This window comes from Curcuma longa, chromosome 14 (assembly GCF_044706935.1).
Source record: "Curcuma longa cultivar G26 ecotype Majalengka, Jawa Barat chromosome 14, ITB_CL_G26_1.1, whole genome shotgun sequence".
NCBI classification, from domain to species: domain Eukaryota; kingdom Viridiplantae; phylum Streptophyta; class Magnoliopsida; order Zingiberales; family Zingiberaceae; genus Curcuma; species Curcuma longa.
Window position 1 is genome coordinate 6263693 of NC_133874.1, and position 21869 is coordinate 6285561.

Below are 21869 nucleotides of genomic sequence, written 5' to 3' on the forward strand. Positions count from 1 at the left end.
ATATCCTCTTCCATCTTCAACAAATCTACTTTCTTGATTTACCTCAACCATGCTCATAAAATCGACAGTATAAAATTGCTGAAAGTACATATTCCACCTAAGGATGTGTGACCTACATGCCATTGTGAATTTTTCACAAAGTTTGAAGATAACTGAATCACTTCTGCAATGCCATGCAGAATTGATGAGCAATGAAAACAAGATGAACATTTCAGCCATTTCTTGCAGATTGTTACGATGCAAGTCACAATCTAGGAAACGCGATCGCAAAGAGGTGTAACTCGGACAATCTGACAAGTCTAAAATGGAGTACAATGCAAAATCATCTGAGAGCTGGAAGAACTGCATATCGATGGCGCTCTTTTGATGGAAGTATCGGATTGGATTTTGAGAGGACTTCAAATGTCAGCTAGAAAAATTGACGATGCAGGGGAAATGTCACTTTGGGCTTCGATTTCCTTGGTTACCAACTACTATTGTCAACCGCCGCTCGTGCGAAAATTAATAAGAATCATTATGTTCGAAGTTTATTCCATAAGTAAGAAGCTCGTCTGATGATGGGATCGGCAGAAAAGCCTTCCGCATATGCTCCAATGGCTCTCAGGAGACCTATAAATTTTTCTCCACCATCCTGTAGAAGCAGCACAGATATCAGATGGCACATTGAATTGAATCGCCGAATTGACTCTGAGAATGTGTCGAAGGGAAGACCAACATACCTGTGGTTTTCGAAATACAAGATCAGGTGTCTTGAATGGAACCATATAAGATGGGAGATCAGAACGTAAAGTCGCCTGCCACAGCATAGAAAGAACATTAGCCTAAGTGCAAGAATGCAATGCAAAGGAGAGGAGATTAACAAGGGAGAATAAGAGGCCAAGCAATTACCAAGTTCTTGCACAGACGAGCCAGATCAGCATTAGCAATTAAGGCCTGAAAAGGTAGTTGAGACAGAATTTTGTTAATTTCCATGGTGGTAAACAAACTAGTTACTTAGTGAATGTTCAAAGAACCTGTTTAATGCGTTCGTCCTCAACTTCATCAACGCAATCTAACAAGTTCTCCAATGAACCTGCAGTGACAAAGATGCAAATGCATTCAGTTCATTTATTAGAAGGTATTTATCAAGGAAAAAAGTTTTGCACATTACAAAGACATCAAAATATCCAGATAACAAAAACAGTACTAATGCATCAAAATACAAAGGTTTGCAATATAAAATGAAATACCAATGTTTGCAACACCACAACCTTAAGCGTGCTCTACGAGTGAAGGAAACCAAAGAGGAGATAAGATGATAGAAATTTTTTCCAGCAGCACTGGGCTTGTGAGGATGACATTAAATTCTAGGAAGTATGCTCTTAACTATCTAGGAATTGAAGTAACCATTTACAAATCAAATGTAAATAGCTTGAATCATTCGATCCTGTATATATATTTTTTATGAATATAGTCTTTTATTTAAGAATATATAAGTTATTCAATGCAGAGGTTAAGGATATGTAGTACATCCTACATGTTGACCCAGAAGTTTGCAGTTTAGTTGCAATTCAATTCATTTACTCCAATGAGCTTTTTGACAGTCAAAACAGCCTAGTTGAGTCCATTTACAGTAAACTGAAATCTAAATATCAGAAACTAAATTTAGCCTATTTGAAATCAGGAAACAATCTAGGTCAGCTTCAGGCAAAATTTAAAAACTTGTCTTTTGATTTTAAGTTTGCAATTCAATACGTTATCTGATGGAGAAAGACAAACATACCAAATTTAGTGATCAATTTCAATGCATTTATTTCCCCAATACCTTCAACTCCTGCAAAAATTGGCAAAGTTTGAAATCATAAAACTATACAATCAAATGACTAAATAAGAAAGACTATAAAAGAGGATAAATAAATCAGTACCTTGTCTCTTTGAATTGGAGTATGAAGAGAAACAAAACATGAAGTTACCATTGCAGTTGGAAAACATTCTAGGCAAACTATAAGGTAATCTTATCTGATGCCTATGATGTCAGTGCATACACCTATGGCATCAGTAGTCAAAATTTCTTAAAAACTCAGAGGCCAAAATTTAATGTAAAAAAAAAACCCTAACCAAATGTAGGCTTTTTTGTTTTAAAAGTAAAATTAGCTTAACTTTGATCATCTGTGACATTTCATTAAAAAGGATTACATTAATTGCTAACCATATTCTGGCAATATGTTAAACAGAAAAAAAAAATCATCTACCTAAATGTCAACTTTTTTAAAATAAAAAAGAGCAAAATTAGCTTAACTTTGGTATTCTGATATTTCATTAAAAAGATCACATTCACCAAGATAATAAGTTTTTCACAAATTAATAGCAACTACTGATTGGTGTTACTAGGGTTAAAAGGGCTGTCTCTTTTTCGTTCAGGTAGGAAGACAAGTACTTATATTCCCCCTTTCAAAGATCAGAAAAGCACATATTTGTGATTAAGTCAAAGCAATTCAATATCATCGCCATAATAGGCTTAAAATAATTTGGTTAGAAGTCACCAAACTATGAAGAATGTTCCATAATAGCTAGAAACTTTGGACATAAATATCAATCAAGGCAAAGGTCTTCATGCATTTGATATATAGAATCATTAATAGCAACTGCAGATATTGAAATCCATGCATACAACTAAAACCTGGGATGTTGTCAGACTTGTCACCAGCAAGGGCAGCAACATCAACAAACTGGGAAGGCTTTAAATCACCATATCTTTTAGCAAAATCTTCTAACCCAAAGGAGACCATCCTATTCAATAAAGACAACAAATTAATAGCTACAACTATGTTGCACAAAAAAATTATAGCATAATAAACCTAAAAGAGATGAATGCCTTATAACTACTGTGTTCATTTTCTTCTACAATGATGATTAGATGCCTAATTTAAATTAGTCAAGAGTTCCAAAATTGAATTCTGCCAACCAGAAGCCCAGTTCAGAAAAAGTGGTGCCACAGTGTAGCGGGAAAAAAAACAAGCAGCTGCAAAGTGGAGGAAACCTCGCTGCAATAAACAATGGAGAGTAGGCAGCTTGCGTGCAGTAAAAGAAGAGAGAAGACAATAATAATAATAATAATAATAATAATAATAATAATAATAATAATAACAACACATTGAGAAGGCAGTTGACCTATTGATGTAACATGAGAAAAATCTGCATGCCTCATTTGGCTATCTCAAGAGACTGTATGTCTTCTTCAACGATTTCATGAGAGAAGAGAAAATATGAAAGAGAATTATGTATTATTGGTTGAATAAATCAGTGGCCACTCCAATACATCTTATAACAACTTAGCCTTATAGGTAGGCACTGAAAATGGTAAAAGTAGCAACAGGAGAATAACTATACTTCAATAAGACAAAATCAGAATCTAAATCTGAGCTCAGTTTATCTGGAGGACCTATTTCCCCATCAAGAATTCTACCTCGTTAAATGAGTAGACTAAAAGCACAATTAGATATTCAGCCGACAAACACAAATGTGAAGTGATCAATAGAGTAAGATACTTGGCAGGGTCATTGAAACAATTAAACCTTGAATTGGATGCATTTAAAAGCATCAAAAACTCAACTAATGCTCATCTTAGACTCATTGAGGATCATAATAGAAAAATGTAAAACTCAATCTCCATGAAAAACTGCAACAACTTCACATTTTGCCAGGCCTAGCATCGGCAGTTCAACGTTCTATGGTTTAATGCTAGCTCTTACTAAGGTGGTCAGGCAAGAGAAGCAGTTGGTCGGACCTAGAAGTTAGTCAGAAGACATCCAAGAACCTAAAGGTCTTCTGGGTAACTCCATCTGATCGGTTTGGTTTCAACTCAGGCACATAAAACCATAAAGAAAATTGAATCTAATTGATTCTTAGAGAAAAATGGCAATTCAACAAAGGCCAGAATGTGATAAAACATACTGACCCTGAACCACGAGGAGCAAGCCGAAGAATACGCAATGAAGGTGATAACACTTGAAAGAAATCTTTATCAGGAGAAACAATTCGGACCTGCAATGATGGGAAAAAAACAATATTCATACAGATTTGACACCTGTATGCAAAGTACGTAACACATGAATAGCAGCGTAGACCTGTGTTAATTGCTATGCCTGCATCAAAGGTGGGCACAAGTACTTGTATCGCAATTGAGAAAGTCACAGAAGTAAAACAGAGACTTAAAAGGTGGTTGGTTGTTTTAAATTTAAAATAGTCAAAACAACTACTAAACACTAAAACAAGGCAAAAGGCCACAAAAATTATTATTTGCAGCTAATTTGTTTTCAAGACAAGTCACTTGATTCATTTTTCTACTATCACTAGGCATCTTATATTTTCTTGTTCCATTTGTTTGAGTTGAAATAATACACAGGCCTTCAGTTAAGGTATCAACCTTTTCCAAAGAGCTGTCTTACTAATCTAGTAGCTTAGTACTTCTACTGCTCATATTATTACACTACTCTGCTAGATGTACATTTGTCAAGTTTTCTAGCACAGAAATTGCATATGAAATGAAGAACAAATTGAAAAGATAATATCCACAGCATATGCCCAAACAATTCAACTCATTCGCCAAAATGTTTCATACTCTAGTGTCACTGATTAGGCCTCAAGCACTTTCGATTGAAATTCTGTGCTACAAGTTCTTGCTAGTTCTCTACACTAGAGGTATATTAAGCTCCATGCCAAATAAGATCTACATAGTACTACAAAGATTAATCTATTAAAATTTGAATTTCTTTGCACATTTAAACCACATTGATATGTTGACTGGTCAGTAGATTGAGTACTTTATGTACAAATTTGGAGCTTCAATCATGCACACCAGTGATCTAAAGGTCACGGGTTCAAATCCTGGAAACAGCCTCTTGCCAAAGGCAGGGTAAGGCTGCGTACATTGGATTCCCTCCCCGGACCCCGCAAGGCGGGAGCCTCGTGCACCGGGCTGCCCTTTTAATCATGCACACCAGTGATCTCCATGCAATAAAGTAGGGCTCTGAACGAACTGAAGCTCAACGATGATCAAGAGAAGCTCAACGATGATCAAGATTGTTTTTTGAAACTTAATCAAGCTTTAGCAAACCTCAAGTTCAATCAAGATAAAAAATTCATCAAAAAGCTTCTTGAGCTTAAGCTCTAGTTGAACTTTGACGGAGCTTAGCACAAATCAAAGTTGGATTTTCAAATCAAATATACAAAGAAGATTTAGTTTTTAGAGAATTTATGAAACATGTTATAGTTAATTTAAGATAAAACTTAGAAAAACATGTTAGTAGATTTTCTTATGAGAGTGAATAGAATGTAATAATGGATCGTAGCAATTTCGACGAAAAGCATTAACCAAAATAGTCTTGTAAACCTAATGTGTATTCACTGATATGCATATTATGTTAATTTTAACCGATAAAATCATACTTTATTTATAAACAACTTTTTTTATCAAATATCTAACCAAATTTATATATGCACAAACAATATGTATATAAAAACAAATATTTCATATCATTTAAAACTTCAGGTGGATGTGTTTTGTTGTATTAAATAGTTAAACCAGAGTGCAAATAAGTGTATAAGTGAACCCTTTTTAGGATTACTGTTCATAACTTTTCACAGTATTCATTTATGAACAATGTTGGCCAACAATTCGCGGGCTTTATTGAAAATATTAATGAGCCAAGTTCTAATGTCTTAATGTTTATCATGTTTATTAACCTATGTTCGGCCTTGTTTACTTATCATTTCAAATATAAATGAACTCTTATCAAATAAAATACCAAGCTAGTTTCCAAAACTTTTGTTCATTTATGGCCATAAGTGAAGAAATATCAATACAGACAAGGCAAAGAGCAGAGGAAAGAGGATGTAATAGATCTTAACATAAAGAACAATTCAAACAGCACTTAATGTTCAATTTGGAACCAAGATGTGTGAGTAAGGCAAAGACGGAGAACCAAGCTCTTCAATAATTCTAAGATATCAACCAGTTTCATGTTCCCCTCCTGTATTTAAGTAATGTCATCAAACTAACCTTGTAGCCGGCAGAAACACTATTTACAGCCAAAGTGCCAACTACATCGTCAGCCTCAACACCAGGAACCTGCAATTGACAAAATTTAAAGATAACAATACAAATCCCTAATGCTGTATGATCCACTGTGTTCTCACCTCAATTACTTTTATAGACATTGCCTTCATGGATGCTTTGAAATATTGAAGGGCCTGGATTACTGTATCAGGTGTGGGAATGCGATTACTTTTATAGGAGGGATATATCATGTGACGGAATGTAATGCCTTCAAAAATGATATTGTAGTCAGAAGCATAAAAGAATAACACAGCACATGAAAGAGGGGCGTAACACATAAGTCAACAGAATCACACTGGTAGGAGTATAGTTAAAAACAATAGTGCATCTGCAAGGTAAGAATGAACAAATGGTGAAGCCAATAAAAATATGGACTACGCAAGGGAAGTTAACAAAACACCTATCCCATAAAGAAATGGTTTCCAATATTGTAATATCTAGATGCTGCTGACATAGACTTGCAGTCCATAATGCTTGTTTCCAGTATCTTTATCAGGAAATGTTATTAAAAATTTATTTATATTGTTCTCCATTGGGCCTATTGAAAATATGAACTATGATGAACAATCAAGAAAGCACACAACTAAATCAGAGTAGACAGCATATACTGAGCTCAGAAGAAATTTCCCCTACTAAGAGCGCACAAGTAGATTGAGATCGAAGAAGACTATAAGACAACAAAGCTAAGCTTCCTGAACCAAGCACCTAGACATGGATTCAGTTTCTTATATAACAATATATAGTTCATTTGTGCCATTCTATCAATAAATCGAAAGGCATATCTCACCTTTACCCATGTCAGGTTCTTGGGATGGCATGGAAGATGACTGACCAAATGGAAATCCTGAAAAACAAAAGTTGGGCCACTGATACATCGCTTAATTGAAAATCCAAGTCCCACTAAAGAAACTTTGACCCTAGGATGGGGGAATATGGAAGATGCAATATACTATATGCAAAGCACCCTACACCAAAAAGTCAGATTAGAAGGGCATCCCTCAAGTCCTTGAACAATTTCACAATAGAAAAGACTGGCCCTTTAGAATAATTTCCCATCAAGTCTGGATGTCATGAACTCATAGATCACACACATAGCTTGTGATGCAAGGAACTCAAATTAAAGATTACGTAGACCAGCAATTAAACACTATATTATAGCAGACCATCCCATTACTTGCTTAACACCTGTCTGAAAAATGGAATAACCTTCCATGACAATAATAGCACCAAAAAAAGTGGATACTGCACAATTGACTTGGAACTTGGAAGCAAGTCCAAAGTAATCAATAAACTGAATTTTGTCCCAATTTGGAAGGAAAATATCTAATTTTATGAACACAGCACTGAATTATACTCGGGAAGCATATGTGAGAAGTAATGACTGAGCAAGCATTCTCACTGAAGCACATACCATCATGATCAAAAACCACCTGCAACAAGAAAGACCATGAGCAAAAATCACAAGCTTTAGAAAACAAAATGGAGATGAATAAATAAAAATAAAGCAAGTTAGGGATGGCATTATGAATTAACCCCATATCATTAACCTTGATTGATCCTTATTCAAACCAGTGGATTTGAATCATATTCAGTCAATTTGAAACAAAAAACTAAGCAAAAAATTGTAGGAAACATAATGCCTAAAGTTCAACTTCCTTCTAAGATCAAAATGAGACATATTGTGATGTAAAACACTAGATTCATGGAAACCATTTCCAGTGTCTGAGAAAACATACCGCAACATGGGAAGGAACAAATTGCAATGCATCTAAGAGCTGCAAAAGAAGAGTAGACCAGTCTTACAATAAGGAAATCAACTCAAAGAATATGGGAACTCCATATTAGATATAGTTAACAATAGAGCTTAACAAACATCAATCAATCGTTGACCTAATGTATAAACCACAAAGAAAACAAGAGTAGGAAAAAGGAGGCACTGATCTTAGGTAAATTTTTGCTATGTAAACCAATATGACATAGGTATGTCATAAAAGCTAAGAAATGAGAATAGAAGTTACTTGTATCATATAAAATTAAACTTTACAGATTATTAAACTCGGCTAGTAAGGAAAAGAAATTAATTTACTATATTCTACTTCCAATTTTCTTATGCAGAATATCATTTACATTTGAATACCTTCAAATGTAAATTCAAATGCAAATTGTATAGAATAATAAAATGAAAATGTAATTGCCAGTGTGGATATTCAATAACCCAGACCTGTATGACACTTGTTTAAGTTAAATCTTTAAAAATATATATATGTATTTGTTATGGTCTCGCATCGTCTAACTGAGACATTTATTAGTTGCCGAAGTACATGTCCATACCATCTTAAACGTAACTTTCAGAGTTTTCCCTCAATAGACACAACCTCGACTTTCTCTCTAATATTCTCATTTTTTATTTTGTCCATCCTCGTATGTCCACACATCTACCTTAATATCTACTTTCATCTTCTACAACTATAGAGTTCTATGTTCGCTAGTTTCATCTACTATTCATTACTTTCATTTACTTGTTCTATGTTCTATGTATCATGCATTGTTTAGTGGCATTGTGCCATGTAATCCAATGGTCATTAGTTTCATTTGCTATTCTGTTACTTTCATTTACTAGTTCTATGTTCTATGTAGCATGCATTGTCTAGTGTCATTGTGTCATGTAATCCAATGGTTGGCACATTAATCATCAATGGGTTGTGGTGTCGCTAAATGAACTTAGTCTCTAGCCAAAGGAAAGTGTTGACTTGGGGTGTGATAAACAAGGACAGAAATCTTCCAAATTCCCATTGTTTCATAATGCAAACATGTGCAAGAATTGATCGATTACAAGTGCAAAAGAAGCCCAAAATTTGATTAATTGGGAAAAAAGAAAAAGAAAAGACAAGCTAAGATTGTGTATGCAATTCACCTTATGCAGCAAAAAGCAATAATAAAGTGCGCTCATTAGAGCAAGCCCATTCCGCTACATCAATTTCTCGCTGATAATGGCAAGTATGCAAGTCTCTTGGAGATGGATTTATAAACAATCATAAGAAAAAATATATATACTATAATCCATGTACAGTCATTAAGATTACAAAAGAATTGTATGCGGAAACACAAAAGATGTAAATAGTAGGACAGCAACAGATGTTAAATGCCAAAATGCTTTGAAGCATATTAGAAATAATACAAGAAGGCATACAGGAGGTTTGGAATAAAAGTCACCCAACATAACTCACAAGGGATAAAGCTGTAAATATAGTTAGAACCCAATCTCCATTGCCATCAGCATGCCCTAACATACCATGATGCAGCTTTGCTACAGCAATGGAAACAATAAGTTAGAAACACAAACTATGATAAAACCTTGGCACAGGAATGGTAAAAATAAATGAGAATCAGGAACATTATGGGATTGCCAAAGAAAGGTTCACACATATCATTGGGTTAAAAAAGAGAGAGAAGTTAGGCATGAAGGTAAATCATTTTCCTGAGTCCAATATTAAATAGAGGCACAATAATCATATGGTACAGAGAGACAATCAGACAATTATACAAACACCATATTAGAAAGGGTTAAAGCATTGGTGCAAAATGAAAAGATTATCATATAAAATCACACATGGATTCAACTCCTAAAGAATTTTAACCTAATATATAATGAAAAATGCTTGCACAACATGGAATCCAAACCATCCAATCATGCCTGTGAGAACTTTGTAGTCATATACTCATATGAACAGAAGATTCATCATAGTAGAAAAAAAAAACAAGGATTTGAAGGCCGAACAAACCAAAAATATGTTCACAGTTTGCACATAACATAGTTTGTTTTCAGCCAAAGCAAAGGGCATCAAGGAACAAGTACTGTTCCAAATGACACTGAGCAGGAAACTGCCAATCAATAATCTAATGAGGTACTATTTGACAAGATGTCAGTTGAAACACCATCTTGTTTGCACAGTATGCAACTAATTTTGAAGGAAGTTGGAGATAAAACCATAACATGATGATTCTACTCTCTATTAGGGGGGCATGGCTTTTCTTCCTAGTGTGATGCAACAAATAAATTCTTAATAAGAATCTCTCATTTATAAATTCAGTAAAATAATAGACATTAGAGGCATTTGAAGAAATAACATTCAAGTTGAGTGAAAATAAAATATATTCAACGTGCTTTAAATAATATAAATACACCTTACCTAGAAGTTTGTAGTAAGATCGGTACATAATTGCAGTTCCATCAAACAACATCACGCGATTATTCAAAGGATCGACAGTAGGTCCACTTTTCGTAATATTTGAAGAATCAGTTTCTTGGCAGTGCAATGATTTCCCACTAGTAGTGTAATTTAGTAGATCATATTTAGAAGGCACTTCTTCAGTAGCATTTGATGAATCTGACTGTGTCAAAATGTGTTGCATGGAGTAACCCTGTCACATGGACTTTCGTCAAATAAACCAACATGGTAGATGAAGTCTAATTGTACAAGTAGGATTCACAAAGATGCAACTTCTACAAGTGGTGTTTGAGAATTGCCATTAGTGAAGTAAAAAATCCTTTACTTCACATAATTGTGCAATTAAGTAGCTTTTGAAAGGAAAAAGACCCATGCATATAGATCACAAAAATTTATATTTCTAATCCATTTTCCATAATACTTGAAGGGTTGTGAGACAAATGCAGTATATCATTTTAGCTCAAAATAAGCAAGAAACACAAGGATGATTTGAAGGAAGCCTCTGTAGTGCAACAGTTATAAGTAGGCAAAACAAGATACATTTAGCTTGATTATTTCATAGTTCAAAGCTTCTTTATTTTTGACAAACAGAACTTAAGTGACGGATTAAGAAAAAGAGTCTCAAAACTCAGTCAACACCAACTTTTCAAGCACGTTCAGTAAGAAGAACGAGGAGGAGATCATGAATGTAATAATGGAAGCCGAAAATCAATTACCCTTTTGGACAATAATGCGACAGGGCCATGATTGTTATGAATCAACATAGAGCAGCACTGAACACTCCCATCAACTCGCGTACCAAGACATCCGCGCAGCACACGGAGATCCCTCCAGAACGTTAGGATGCGAGGGTACGTCATTTGACAGCAAAGCATGGTGGCATCATACTTGCTTCATCTCAAACTCATCATTTTGCTCGCCGAGCATCCAGAGACCCAGAATCCTTTCCCTTGGGAAAGAGGAATCAAAAATAGGTGTCGTTTTTTGAGACAAAATTTATGAACGAAATAGGGTTCAAAGATTTGAATCTACCTTGACTATCGATCTAGCACAAATCCAAAGAAGACAACACGAACAGGTTATGAATCGACGGAGTGGGAGTGCCACCTTTGGCGAAGAAATACAGCTCGTCCGATCGAAAGGTTCCGCGAGGCAAAGCAGCAGCAGTGGAAGTCGAAGGGCTTCGTGCTCAGAAACCCGCTCACCAGGGAACGAGAGGATCCGCCAAAACGAGTGTCAGTGGATTTGGGGGTAATTTATAACGATTATATAACACTGGGCCAAAGCCCTAACATGTTTTTTTTTTTAACCCTATAAAAGAAAAATAAATGAACAAATATTAAAAGTAAACAAATATTAAAAAAACACCCTGAAGTATAACGGATACAATGTAAAAAATTAATTATTTTATTTTAATTAAAATTATTATATATAAAAATATTATATTTTTATATAAAAAATATTTAAAATTTATTAAAATAACTTTAAATTGATTAAAATAATATTAAAATAGTTAGAAAAAACTAATAAGTAATTAATATTAGCTATAGAAGCTAATAAGCAACTAATATACAATTATAACTAAATTTTAAATCCTAAAATTTTGAATATTAAATTTTAAAATTTTAAATTATGAACATTATTATATCAAAATATTCTTGATCAATTTGGTGAAAATTATTTAAATTTCATCGATATCATTTTAAATTGACGAATTGTATAAGTTATTAATTAGCTGCTATACAATTTTAGATAAATCATAAATTCTAAAACATTGAATCCTAGATTATAAATATTTAATACTATTATAATAAAATATTATTTATTAATTTATCAAAATCATTTTAAAATAATTATAAAATCTATTAAATAACTATTATACAATTATAAAATCTAATAAATAACTACTATAATAGTGTTGTATCAATTGTTATAAATTATAAAGATTATAGAGTAGTTGTTATATGTTATAGTAATTAGTCGTAGCCACTATAATAACTATGAAAGTAAAGATATTCTGGAAACGTGGAGTGCCTTTTTAATCAAAGATGATTTGATAAATCTAGAAGGAATTCAATTCGACTAGATCGGAATCCCTTTTAGGTCGAGTCTGATTCTCTTTGGGTCTCGTCTAATCTGCCTTGATTTTAATTGACAACTCAGTATGATTCTTGACTAGACAAGACATGCGAATGCTATAGGTTCTCGCCACATCGACTACAATAGTGATTGTATTAACTATTACAAATTATAACAGTTATAAAATAGTTGTTATATGTTGTAGTAGTTAATCTATCTTTTACACATTGTAGCAATTAGTTATAGCTTCTAAAATAGTGCTTAAAATAAGGATATTCTTAAAAAGTGGAATACCTTTTACCAGATTTGTGGATGGGACGGTGAGCTAGGGAAGTTAGTATAAAGTTGCTTGTTGCAATATATTTCCGTCGTAAATTTGTGACGGAAATTTGCACCGATTTTAAAATTTTATTCAAATCGTAAGATTAATACTGCGCTGCCGCCGGCATCCCTTCCATTGTCTTCCTACCAGCTGACCGCATTTCCCTCGCTCAGCTCGTTCAGCCCATCGCCAACGGCGCCACCGTTATCTCCATCGACACGGACTTCGATGGTTGCATGCGGCTCATCCGCGAGGTCACCGCAGCGCTCCCCATCTACCTCGCCAACTCCCTCAATTCCCTGCGCCTCGAGGGCCAGAAGACGGCTGCCATCGAGATCCTCCAGCAGTTCGACTGGGAAGTACCCGACCGGGTCATCGTCCCCGGTGGCAACCTGGGCAACATCTACGCCTTCTACAAGGGCTTCGAGATGTGCCGTGAGCTCGAGCTCGTTGACCGCATCCCTCGCCTTGTCTGCGCGCAGGCCGCCAACGCCAACCCCCTTTACCTCCACTATAAGTCTGGGTGGGCTGACTTCAAGCCGGTGGTGGCCGCTGACACATTTGCCTCCGCCATCCAAATCGGCGACCCTGTCTCCATCGACCGCGCCGCCTTTGCTCTCAAGGCAACAGATGGCATCGTCGAGGAAGCCACCGAGGAGGAGTTGATGGATGCCATGTCCCTAGCTGATCGCACCGGCATGTTTGCCTGCCCCCACACCGGAGTTGCCCTCGCTGCTCTATTCAAACTCAGGGAAAAAGGGGTCATTGCCACCAACGATCGAACCATCGTAGTAAGCACTGCGCATGGCCTCAAGTTCACGCAGTCTAAAGTTGCCTATCACTCGAAGGAGATAACTGACATGGCTTGCAGATATGCAAACCCACCTATTACAGTCAAGGCTAATTTTGGCTCTGTCATGGACATCCTCAAGAAGAAGCTTGATGATAAGCTTGGGCTATGAATGAAACAATCCTGTTGGAAGATGGATTCTCTGTACCATTTCTCCTCCTCTGGTAATCCCTTTGCACTTACTTATGAATGGTAAAGTAACCTTGTGCATTTGATACCTGTAAATTCAGTAATTACTTAGCTTGCAGGAAGAGGAATCAGATTATTGCATGTAGGATACTAGGATAAGATGTATATACTTGACCTGTAATACTGTTTTCGTAACGCAACCACTTGACCTATCCAGTGTATGATGATTGTAGTCTAATGCATGAAGTGTTTTCGTCCGGATGATTTCTTCTTTTTCCTACTTGAAGTGTATTTGTTGCTTTGACTCTCCATACTGGATGAATAAATACTACACATGATGATGCTTGTTATTGTTGCAACATTTCTCCTACTTGTGGCTTCAGAGTTTGGTATCTGCATTCTTTAGTTCCCAAAATAAGACTACACTGTTCTCACCAAGAACTAGGCTTTATTTTTGAGTTATGACATATTCTCGGCTGAGATTGATGTGCTGCCAATTGAAGTTTTTAGTTCTAAAATTCCATTTTGTTCTTGTGTTACCAATTTGTTTAGAATTTTTTTAAGACTTCAATTGTTAGTAGTCTTCGTGTGTGTTGATAGGATTGTTTGAGGTAGCTGTTCTTGTGTAATGCTTCTTGGTTAACCTAAAGATGCTTTCTTGAGCCCTTCAGTCATCAACTGTTTCTATCTTCATTTATTGCTTATTAATCTTAGCAGTCACAAATCCTTTGAGGAAAACCCTCTTGCTACTAGAGCTTTCCCTGTAGAAATATGATAAAATTGGACTTTATAAATATTTGTTACTATTAAAGAAATGGTTCCTCCCTTGTGTTAGTTAGATTGTTGTTTTGATGATCTAGCAATACGACTTGAGTTAGGTGTGGGCAAATTAGTCGCGCGCTAGATGAATTGGACTTAGGTAGGCGGTTCGAATAGAGTGGATGTAGAGCTATAGAGTTCGAGGGAGGATAGTCTAGATCTAGGAGGTGCTTAGAGCATGTGGAAGATAAGCAAGTAGCCTATATCAATTTTACACTCAGATGACTCAATAGTAGATAACTTGGATCAAGGACAAGCTTAAAGGCCTCGAGAGCAAGTAGACCGGATGAAGGAGACCCTCCGATGACTTAAGCATGGTTAGCCCAAATCAAGGAGTCGAAAACTCGAAGAGATATTATAATCTTGGGTTTGTTTTGGAGCATGTGTATTGTATTACAATCTTGGTAATTCAATTCTTAAGACTTTGAGAGGTACCCTAGTCAATTTAGGGATTTAAATTATATATGTTCTTGGATACAAGCGCTTAGACCAAACCTCAAGGCTTTTCAGTATCTTAAATTTTTGATAATTTATCTGTCCTTAGCTTCCATTCTCAGTTTTAGAGAGAGATGAAGATATTATTTCCGATAGAGTTTGTGATATTATCCTCAAATCAAAATTTAAAATCTGAATGAACTGTCTCTGAATTGCCCTCTTTTATGAATCATGAAGCTAAAGAAATTCTTAGTTATTAACTCGACGTCTTGATGATCAGTAAGATCTTTGAATTTGCAACTTCTTCTACGATTCATTTGCTGCATTATTCTAGAATTACTGTAAGATTTCTGCCTTCTTGTCGATGCTCGTTTGCATCTTCACTGCAATCGCCCTGCTTAGATACTTTATATTAAATTCTTTTCAAAAAGTTACAGTTGAGGCGAAGAACAAGAGGATGATGAAGATGATCGGCGGCGGTAAGAAGGCGATTTCTGATTACAATCGATAGGTTTGTTCTACTACTCCAGCTGGGCGTACCAGATGCCCTGAATCTTCACTTCTTTCGGGGTCTTGGCACCCAGATCGGTGTCGGACGGCTGCAGGCTCTCGAAGACGCCGATGACCTCGCCGGTCTCGGGCTTGCTCTTGCTGACGCTGAGCGTGATGTTGCCCGTGGAGGAGGAGACGTTCTTGATGTTCTCCTTGCTCAGCTCCTCCTCGTCTCCCCTGCCGCCGGCGGGCAGCGCCACGGCGTTGTCGTACCCGGTGGAGCCTCCCCTGCCCTTGGGGTCCAGGAAGGAGGAGCCCCGGTAGGAGGGCACCAGGAACTTCCCGCTGAAGCTCTCCGGTTTGCCCGTCGCCACCAGCTGCTTGATGGTGAACAGGAACGGCACGCGCTCATCATAAATTTATGACGAAATCTATTGCGACCGTCCCAACCGGAGAAGTTCACGGAGATTTAATTTTCTATTTAAAATTGAACGATCTAAATTTTGTCATAAATTTGTGACGAAAATCTATTGCGACAAGGATCCCAACCGGGGAAGTTAACGGAGAGAAGCTTAATTCGCTCGATCAGGGACGGGAAGTCGACGTCGATCGCGCGTTAGATTTAGTTAAAAATAAATAAAATTAATTAACGAGATTAAAAGTGGACAGTTGTTGATGAAGGATGAATTTTATGGATCTCTATAAAATTCAATACGAGTTAGAATAGGGGTCAAGATGGATCTTGACTTAGTAACTTCGACGATCAAATTAGGTCTCTAAAAACAAAGAGGAGAGAAGAGTAGCAAGTGGGAAAAAGGTTGAAGAATATGATGACGTGCATATCCCCAAAAACTCAGTCAACACTAACTTTTCAAGCACGTTTAGTAAGAAGAACGAGGAGGAGATCATGAATGTAACAGTGGAAGCCGAAATCAATTACCCTTTTGGATAATAATAGATCCCTCCAGATCGTTGATGGCATCATAGTTGTTTCATGTCAAACTCATCATTTTGCTCGCCGATCGAGCATCCAGAGACCGAGAATCCTTTCCCTTGGGAAAGAGGAATCAAAAATAGGTGCCATTTTTTAGACAATTTATGAACGAAATAGCTAGGGTTCGTAGATTTATGAATCTACCTTGAAGATCGATCGTTCTAGCACAAATCCAAAGAAGACAACACAAATTAACAGGTTATGAATCTACCTTGACGATCGCTCTAGCACTCATCATTTTGCTCGCCGAGCATCCAGAGACCGAGAATCCTTTCCCTTGGGAAAGAGGAATCAAAAATAGGTGCCATTTTTTAGACAATTTATGAACGAAATAGCTAGGGTTCATAGATTTGAATCTACCTTGACGATCGCTCTAGCTAGCACAAATCCAAAGAAGACAACACAAACAGTTCGTCCGATCGAAATGTTCCGCGAGTCGAAGAAGCAGCAGCGGAGCGGAAGGTCGAAAGGCTTCGTCGACGAGCTCAGAAACCCGCTTGTCAGTGGATTTGGGGATAATTTATAACGAATTATATGACACTGGCCAAAAGCCCTACCACGCCCTTTTCTAAAAAAGGGCGAAAAGGGACCTTTCTTCAGGAAAGATCAGAGATTCTAGTAAAAAAAAACAATTTTTCAAAAGGAATAAATTAAGAACCCACCAAAAGTTTTTCATTAACTAATTGATTGATATTGTAATCAGTAATCATGAGCTACAGGAGGATGACATCAACAAACAACAGAGTACTGTTGTGTTATTTAAAGTAATGCAAACTTGAAAATGGCAAGAGTTGGCGAAGAGTTCTGGCCTGACAGGGAAATTATAACTAAATTATTACGGAATGCATGTATGCATGGCTTTACAGCCGCAACCTATTTAACTATGAAAAAAACACCTCCTTCTTCAGTCTGTCGCCGACATCCTCCACTTGTTCTTCATTTTCTTTATATACGCGTCGGACCGCTTGTTTATGTCATCAAGGCACTGTTTTATGACGAAGACGATGCAGCAGGAGAGGACGAGGAAGAGGAAGGGATCGAGGAATGCGCGGCACAGCGACATTATTTCCTCGGAGAGCTCCTCGCTAGCTGCTTCGCCAAATCTATGGCGCAGCCTCTCTCTGTTGGGGGCGAGAAGGAGACGATGGCGGAGATAGAACTTGCGGCTCCTCTCGTTTATAGGCTAGAGGAACTAGCTAGAAGGATCTGGAGATGATGGCTTGTCATTCCTATCCTGAGTCAGCATTAGTTATAACATTTAAATCAGTAAAAAGATTTTAGCAAACAGAAGATAATAATAATAATAATGATGCTAAATGGAATTAAGCTGAAACATGACGATGGAGTCGTCACTAATCACCTAGTTAAAGGAAACTTAAATCTTAAATTTTAGATTTTGTAAGAGTACAAAGTCTAACAGTCACTGTAGTCAGAGTTATGTTCCAAAATTACAGTGCACTGGGTCATCCTTCCCTCTATCTCTCGTCTAGGGTTTGGTCGTTCCTTCTTTGCATGCGGTTGGTGGAACAAAAAGAAGAGACGGCACGCCATAGCAATATGGGCAGCTTGTATTAGATTGGCAACATCTATTGCAAGGACGCGAAACTTTTGTTTTTTTTTGGGTCTGTTTTCAAATTGCAATAAATGAAAAGAAGATGGCATCGCCATGATACGCGGGTCGGTCAGAAATAGCTGGAATTAATTTTTTAATTTAAATTTATTAATTTAATAAGTAATTTAAAATAAATTAAATTATTAAAATAATAATTTAAATTTAATTTATTTATCTAATTTATTATCAGACTCTAAATTCAAATTTATTTAATTATTTAAAATTTTTATATTTTAAACTCATTTGATTAGTTATCGAGCTTAATTATATAAATTTATTTATTCATTTAAAAAAAATTTATTTAAGAAAATATTATTCATAAATATTGTTCACATATATGTTTAAACTTATTCACTTAGTTTAATGAGTTAATTTGTTTAAATTTATTTATTTAATTGATTTTGTGTATTGAATGAACATAAATAAATTATTATCGAATTAAATACTAAATTTGTTCAGGAATATTCGATTCATTTACATCCCTATATATAAAAAAGGTAAATGGAAAGCAAAAAAAATTACAGTGCTCTGGGTCATCCTTCCCTCTATCTCTCGTCTAGGGTTTGGTCATTCCTTCTTTGCATGCGGTTGGTGGAAAAAGGTGACGTCACAATGTTGACGCTTTTATTACATTGGCAACATCTATTGCAAGGCGGTGAAACTTTTTTTTTTTTGTCTGTTTTCAAATTGAATTTTACAGTTTCGGTGATATGAATTTTACAGTTTGATGAGATGCAAGGAAAGGTCACGGGGCAGAGTTGAGAGGGGGAGAAAGGAGTTGGATTAAGAAGACCTTGGAGCCATGGTGACTGGGTTATCTAGATCCTAGAGGCATGCTATGATATGAGATGAATGTGAAATTGTGTTGCACAATAGCCTTGTTATTAAAGGGCTTATATGGTAACTATCATTTTTAGAATAGTAAGTAGTCTTAATGGCTTGCTAGAGGCTAAATGAGGTTTGTGTACCTAAAGCCACGAAGATGAGTTTCATGTTGAATCAAAGAGTTTGATTACTTAGGCACACTCAGAGACAGATCTTGCTTTGCTAATTATTATTATTATTATCTATGTAAATTTTTATTTAGTCAACTCCAAAGTCTAGTCCACCTCATTAAGTTCAAGCTCACCTCAATTCTAATTTCTGAATCCGCCCCTTAGCAAATAGAACATAATAATGATGATGCTAAATGGAATTAAGCTGAAACATGACGACGTACGTAGTCACTAATCACCTAGTTAAAGGAAACTTAAATTTTAGATTTTGCAAGATTAAAAAGAAACCTAAAAGTCACTGTAGTCAGAGTTCCAAAATACAGTGCCCTTGGGTCATTAATTCCTCTACTGTCTTTCGTCTAGGGTTTGGTCGTTCCTTCTTTGTGGCTGGTGGAAACAAAAAGAGACGGCGCTCCATAACAAACTCAGATGAAGAAATATTCCAAAATACATACAGCGCACTTGGTCATTATATTCCTCTGTCGGTCCTCTAGCGTTGATCGTTCCTTCTCTGTGATTGGTGGAAAAAAAAAGAGACGGCACGCCATGACAATATGGCATGACACAGCAACAGCTATTGCAATAAATGATGACAAAGCAGATGAAATACTCCATCGACTGAACGCTGCCCGGAAGTACCACGACGGTTAATTAAAAATAAATAAATAAATCTCAATCAGTCTCATGGACTCAATTCTTGAAGGTGATCAGCTCGATTCCATAAGGTAAATCAAGAAACACATACGACGGCCAATCCAGATACCCAGCATCATTTGATTGCGTTCTCCATTTGAAAGAAAATTTTTATAAATACACCGTAGCTAGGGATCAAACCGCGGATCCCTGGATCATAATCCAGATATCCTACCGTTGCACCATCGCCCCGGGGACACCATGACAATTAATTAAGATGAGGGCGGCAAACAAGCTCATGAGGTGGAACTAATAATTTTTACTATCATCAAATTTTAAATTTGATAAGATAATTAAATCAAATTAAATTTAAAATAAATTGAACTATTAAAATAATTATTCAAATTTAATTGGTTCATTTAAATGTTATCAAATTAAACTCTCGATTCAAGCTTTTTTTAATTGTTTGAAATTTTTATATTTTAAACTTATTTAATTAGCTAGTTATCGAGCTTAATGATATAAATTTATTTATTCATTTTGATAAGAGTTATCGCCTTCATCCCTCCTCCTCGTCGAATGAATAGATTTTTGCATCGTAGCTGAGGGTCATTCTTCCTTACTTCGATGAGTGTCTTGAAAAACTTAGGCGAGTTGATATCCTTCTCCACACTGACGGTTGGAACAAACCCCACAGAAGTAAACAACCCATAATAGTTATGATTTTGTAGTTGTTACTATATAAACAAATTAAGAAAAATTATTAAAAAATTAAAAAAAAACTAAACGATATTTTTTCAGCTTGAACCTTGGTTGTTATGAGTTCCATCTTGTAATCAAATTGAAAATCTCTGAATTAATTTTGATTTGATATATTGTATATCATGTGGTTTAATTTAAGTTAAAATTTAAGATTTTCATTCATGTTGTAACAGTTATATTTTACAACTATGTAGGATTTAGGATTTTTAATTTCATAATTGCTATAATTGTAAGGACAGAGCCCGCCTTTGAACTGCCCGGGCTATAGCCTAGGATCCGACAACGTCGAAGAAGAAAAATCACAGATAAAAGTAAAAAATTTTAAAGAAAGAAGAAGGTAGCTCGAGTATTGTATCGACATAATTCACAGTCCGAAATAAGCCTAGCTAGGTAAATCGTCCCAACTGGCTCCGCCATTATATAATTGGGTGACAACTTAGTTCAGCTTTATCGACCTCCTTAGTTCAACCACCTCAGCTTGATCATACTGATATCCTCTGTTCAACTGCACTCCAAAATCTCAAAGATAGAAACGCTCAAATGCCTCCAGTACCAAGGAAATAGCAAACGTGGGACAACTTAGCCAATTGGACAAACAAATGTGATGATGTGACACCCTCCACTCGAACTTAATAATCGTGGGATAGTGGAGTCAATGGAACGTGAGATAACGTGACCCATTAAACGTGGTGATAGGACATCCTCATAAACATGTACAAGGATGATTTCGACGAAGCCTCTGTAGTTCAAAGCTTCTTTATTTTTGACGAACAGAAAATAAATGACGGATTAAGAAAAAGAGTCTCAAAACTCAGTTGACACTAACTTTTCAAGCACGTTTAGTAAGAAGAACGAGGAGGAGATAATGAATGTAACAGTGGAAGCCGAAATCAATTACCCTTTTGGATAATAATAGATCCCTCCGGATCGTTGATGGCATCATAGTTGTTTCATGTCAAACTCATCATTTTGCTCGCCGATCGAGCATCCAGAGACCGAGAATCCTTTCCCTTGGGAAAGAGGAATCAAAAATATATAGGTGCCATTTTTTAGACAATTTATGAACGAAATAGGGTTCCTAGATTTGAATCTACCTTGATGATAGCTCTAGCACAAATCCAAAGAAGACAACACAAATTAACAGGTTATGAATCTACCTTGACGATGCTCTAGCACTCATCATTTTGCTCGCCGAGCATCCAGAGACCGAGAATCCTTTCCCTTGGGAAACAGGAATCAAAAATAGGTGCCATTTTTTAGACAATTTATGAACGAAATAGCTAGCTAGGGTTCGTAGATTTGAATCTACCTTGACGATCGATCGCTCGCTCTAGCACAAATCCAAAGAAGACAACACAAATTAACAGGTTATGAATCGACAGAGTAGGAGTGCCACCTTTGGCGAAGAAACACACCTCCTT

General features: G+C 36.2%; 3 protein-coding genes across 5 annotated transcripts; 1 reads left to right on the forward strand and 2 right to left on the reverse strand.

Moving 5' to 3' along the window:
- Positions 1 to 181: 181 nt before the first annotated feature.
- LOC141845033 (uncharacterized) lies at positions 182 to 16944 on the reverse strand. Of its 3 annotated transcripts, none has more exons than XM_074733042.1 (17): positions 16928 to 16944; positions 11359 to 11514; positions 11043 to 11275; positions 10288 to 10519; positions 9325 to 9404; positions 7834 to 7872; positions 7509 to 7527; positions 6885 to 6941; positions 6178 to 6239; positions 6041 to 6109; positions 3938 to 4023; positions 2660 to 2769; positions 1763 to 1813; positions 1014 to 1072; positions 889 to 933; positions 720 to 794; positions 182 to 631 (listed from the first exon to the last, which is right to left on the reverse strand). In XM_074733042.1, exons 3-17 carry the CDS (start codon positions 11199 to 11201, stop codon positions 515 to 517), a joined length of 1260 nt encoding a protein of 419 aa, XP_074589143.1. In that variant the 5' UTR covers positions 11202 to 11275; positions 11359 to 11514; positions 16928 to 16944; the 3' UTR covers positions 182 to 514. The 3 variants fall into 3 exon arrangements, with proteins under 3 accessions (XP_074589143.1, XP_074589141.1, XP_074589142.1); XM_074733040.1 differs by having other exon boundaries at positions 6178 to 6305; XM_074733041.1 differs by lacking the exon at positions 6885 to 6941 and having other exon boundaries at positions 6178 to 6305.
- LOC141844816 (threonine synthase, chloroplastic-like) lies at positions 12835 to 13901 on the forward strand (the record flags this gene model as incomplete). The annotated part of the gene is made up of 1 exon (XM_074732808.1): positions 12835 to 13901. A coding segment is annotated over one exon (855 nt), but the record flags the coding sequence as incomplete, so codon positions are not given.
- Positions 15340 to 17509, reverse strand: LOC141844817 (oxygen-evolving enhancer protein 1, chloroplastic-like). Its single transcript, XM_074732809.1, has 3 exons — positions 17367 to 17509; positions 17222 to 17255; positions 15340 to 15859 (listed from the first exon to the last, which is right to left on the reverse strand). Exons 1-3 carry the CDS (start codon positions 17507 to 17509, stop codon positions 15482 to 15484), a joined length of 555 nt encoding a protein of 184 aa, XP_074588910.1. The 3' UTR covers positions 15340 to 15481.
- Between the last annotated feature and the right edge of the window lie 4360 nt (positions 17510 to 21869).

Bases quoted from the DNA above. Each gene is read 5' to 3' on its own strand.
- LOC141845033 (XM_074733040.1), bottom strand. From the start codon at position 11,201: ATGCTTTGCTGTCAAATGACGTACCCTCGCATCCTAACGTTCTGGAGG. The intron at 7,873-9,324 runs GTGAGTTATGTT...CTTCTTTTGCAG, and splicing joins TATTTACAGCTTTATCCCTT to CTCTTAGATGCATTGCAATT. The intron at 1,814-2,659 runs GTTTTAGTTGTA...CAATTTTTGCAG, and splicing joins CAAGTCTGACAACATCCCAG to GAGTTGAAGGTATTGGGGAA.
- LOC141844817 (XM_074732809.1), bottom strand. From the start codon at position 17,509: ATGTCGCTGTGCCGCGCATTCCTCGATCCCTTCCTCTTCCTCGTCCTC. The intron at 17,256-17,366 runs GTCGGCGACAGA...TTTCCCTGTCAG, and splicing joins ATGAAGAACAAGTGGAGGAT to GCCAGAACTCTTCGCCAACT. The intron at 15,860-17,221 runs GTTTGCATTACT...ATTTATGATGAG, and splicing joins CCAACTCTTGCCATTTTCAA to CGCGTGCCGTTCCTGTTCAC.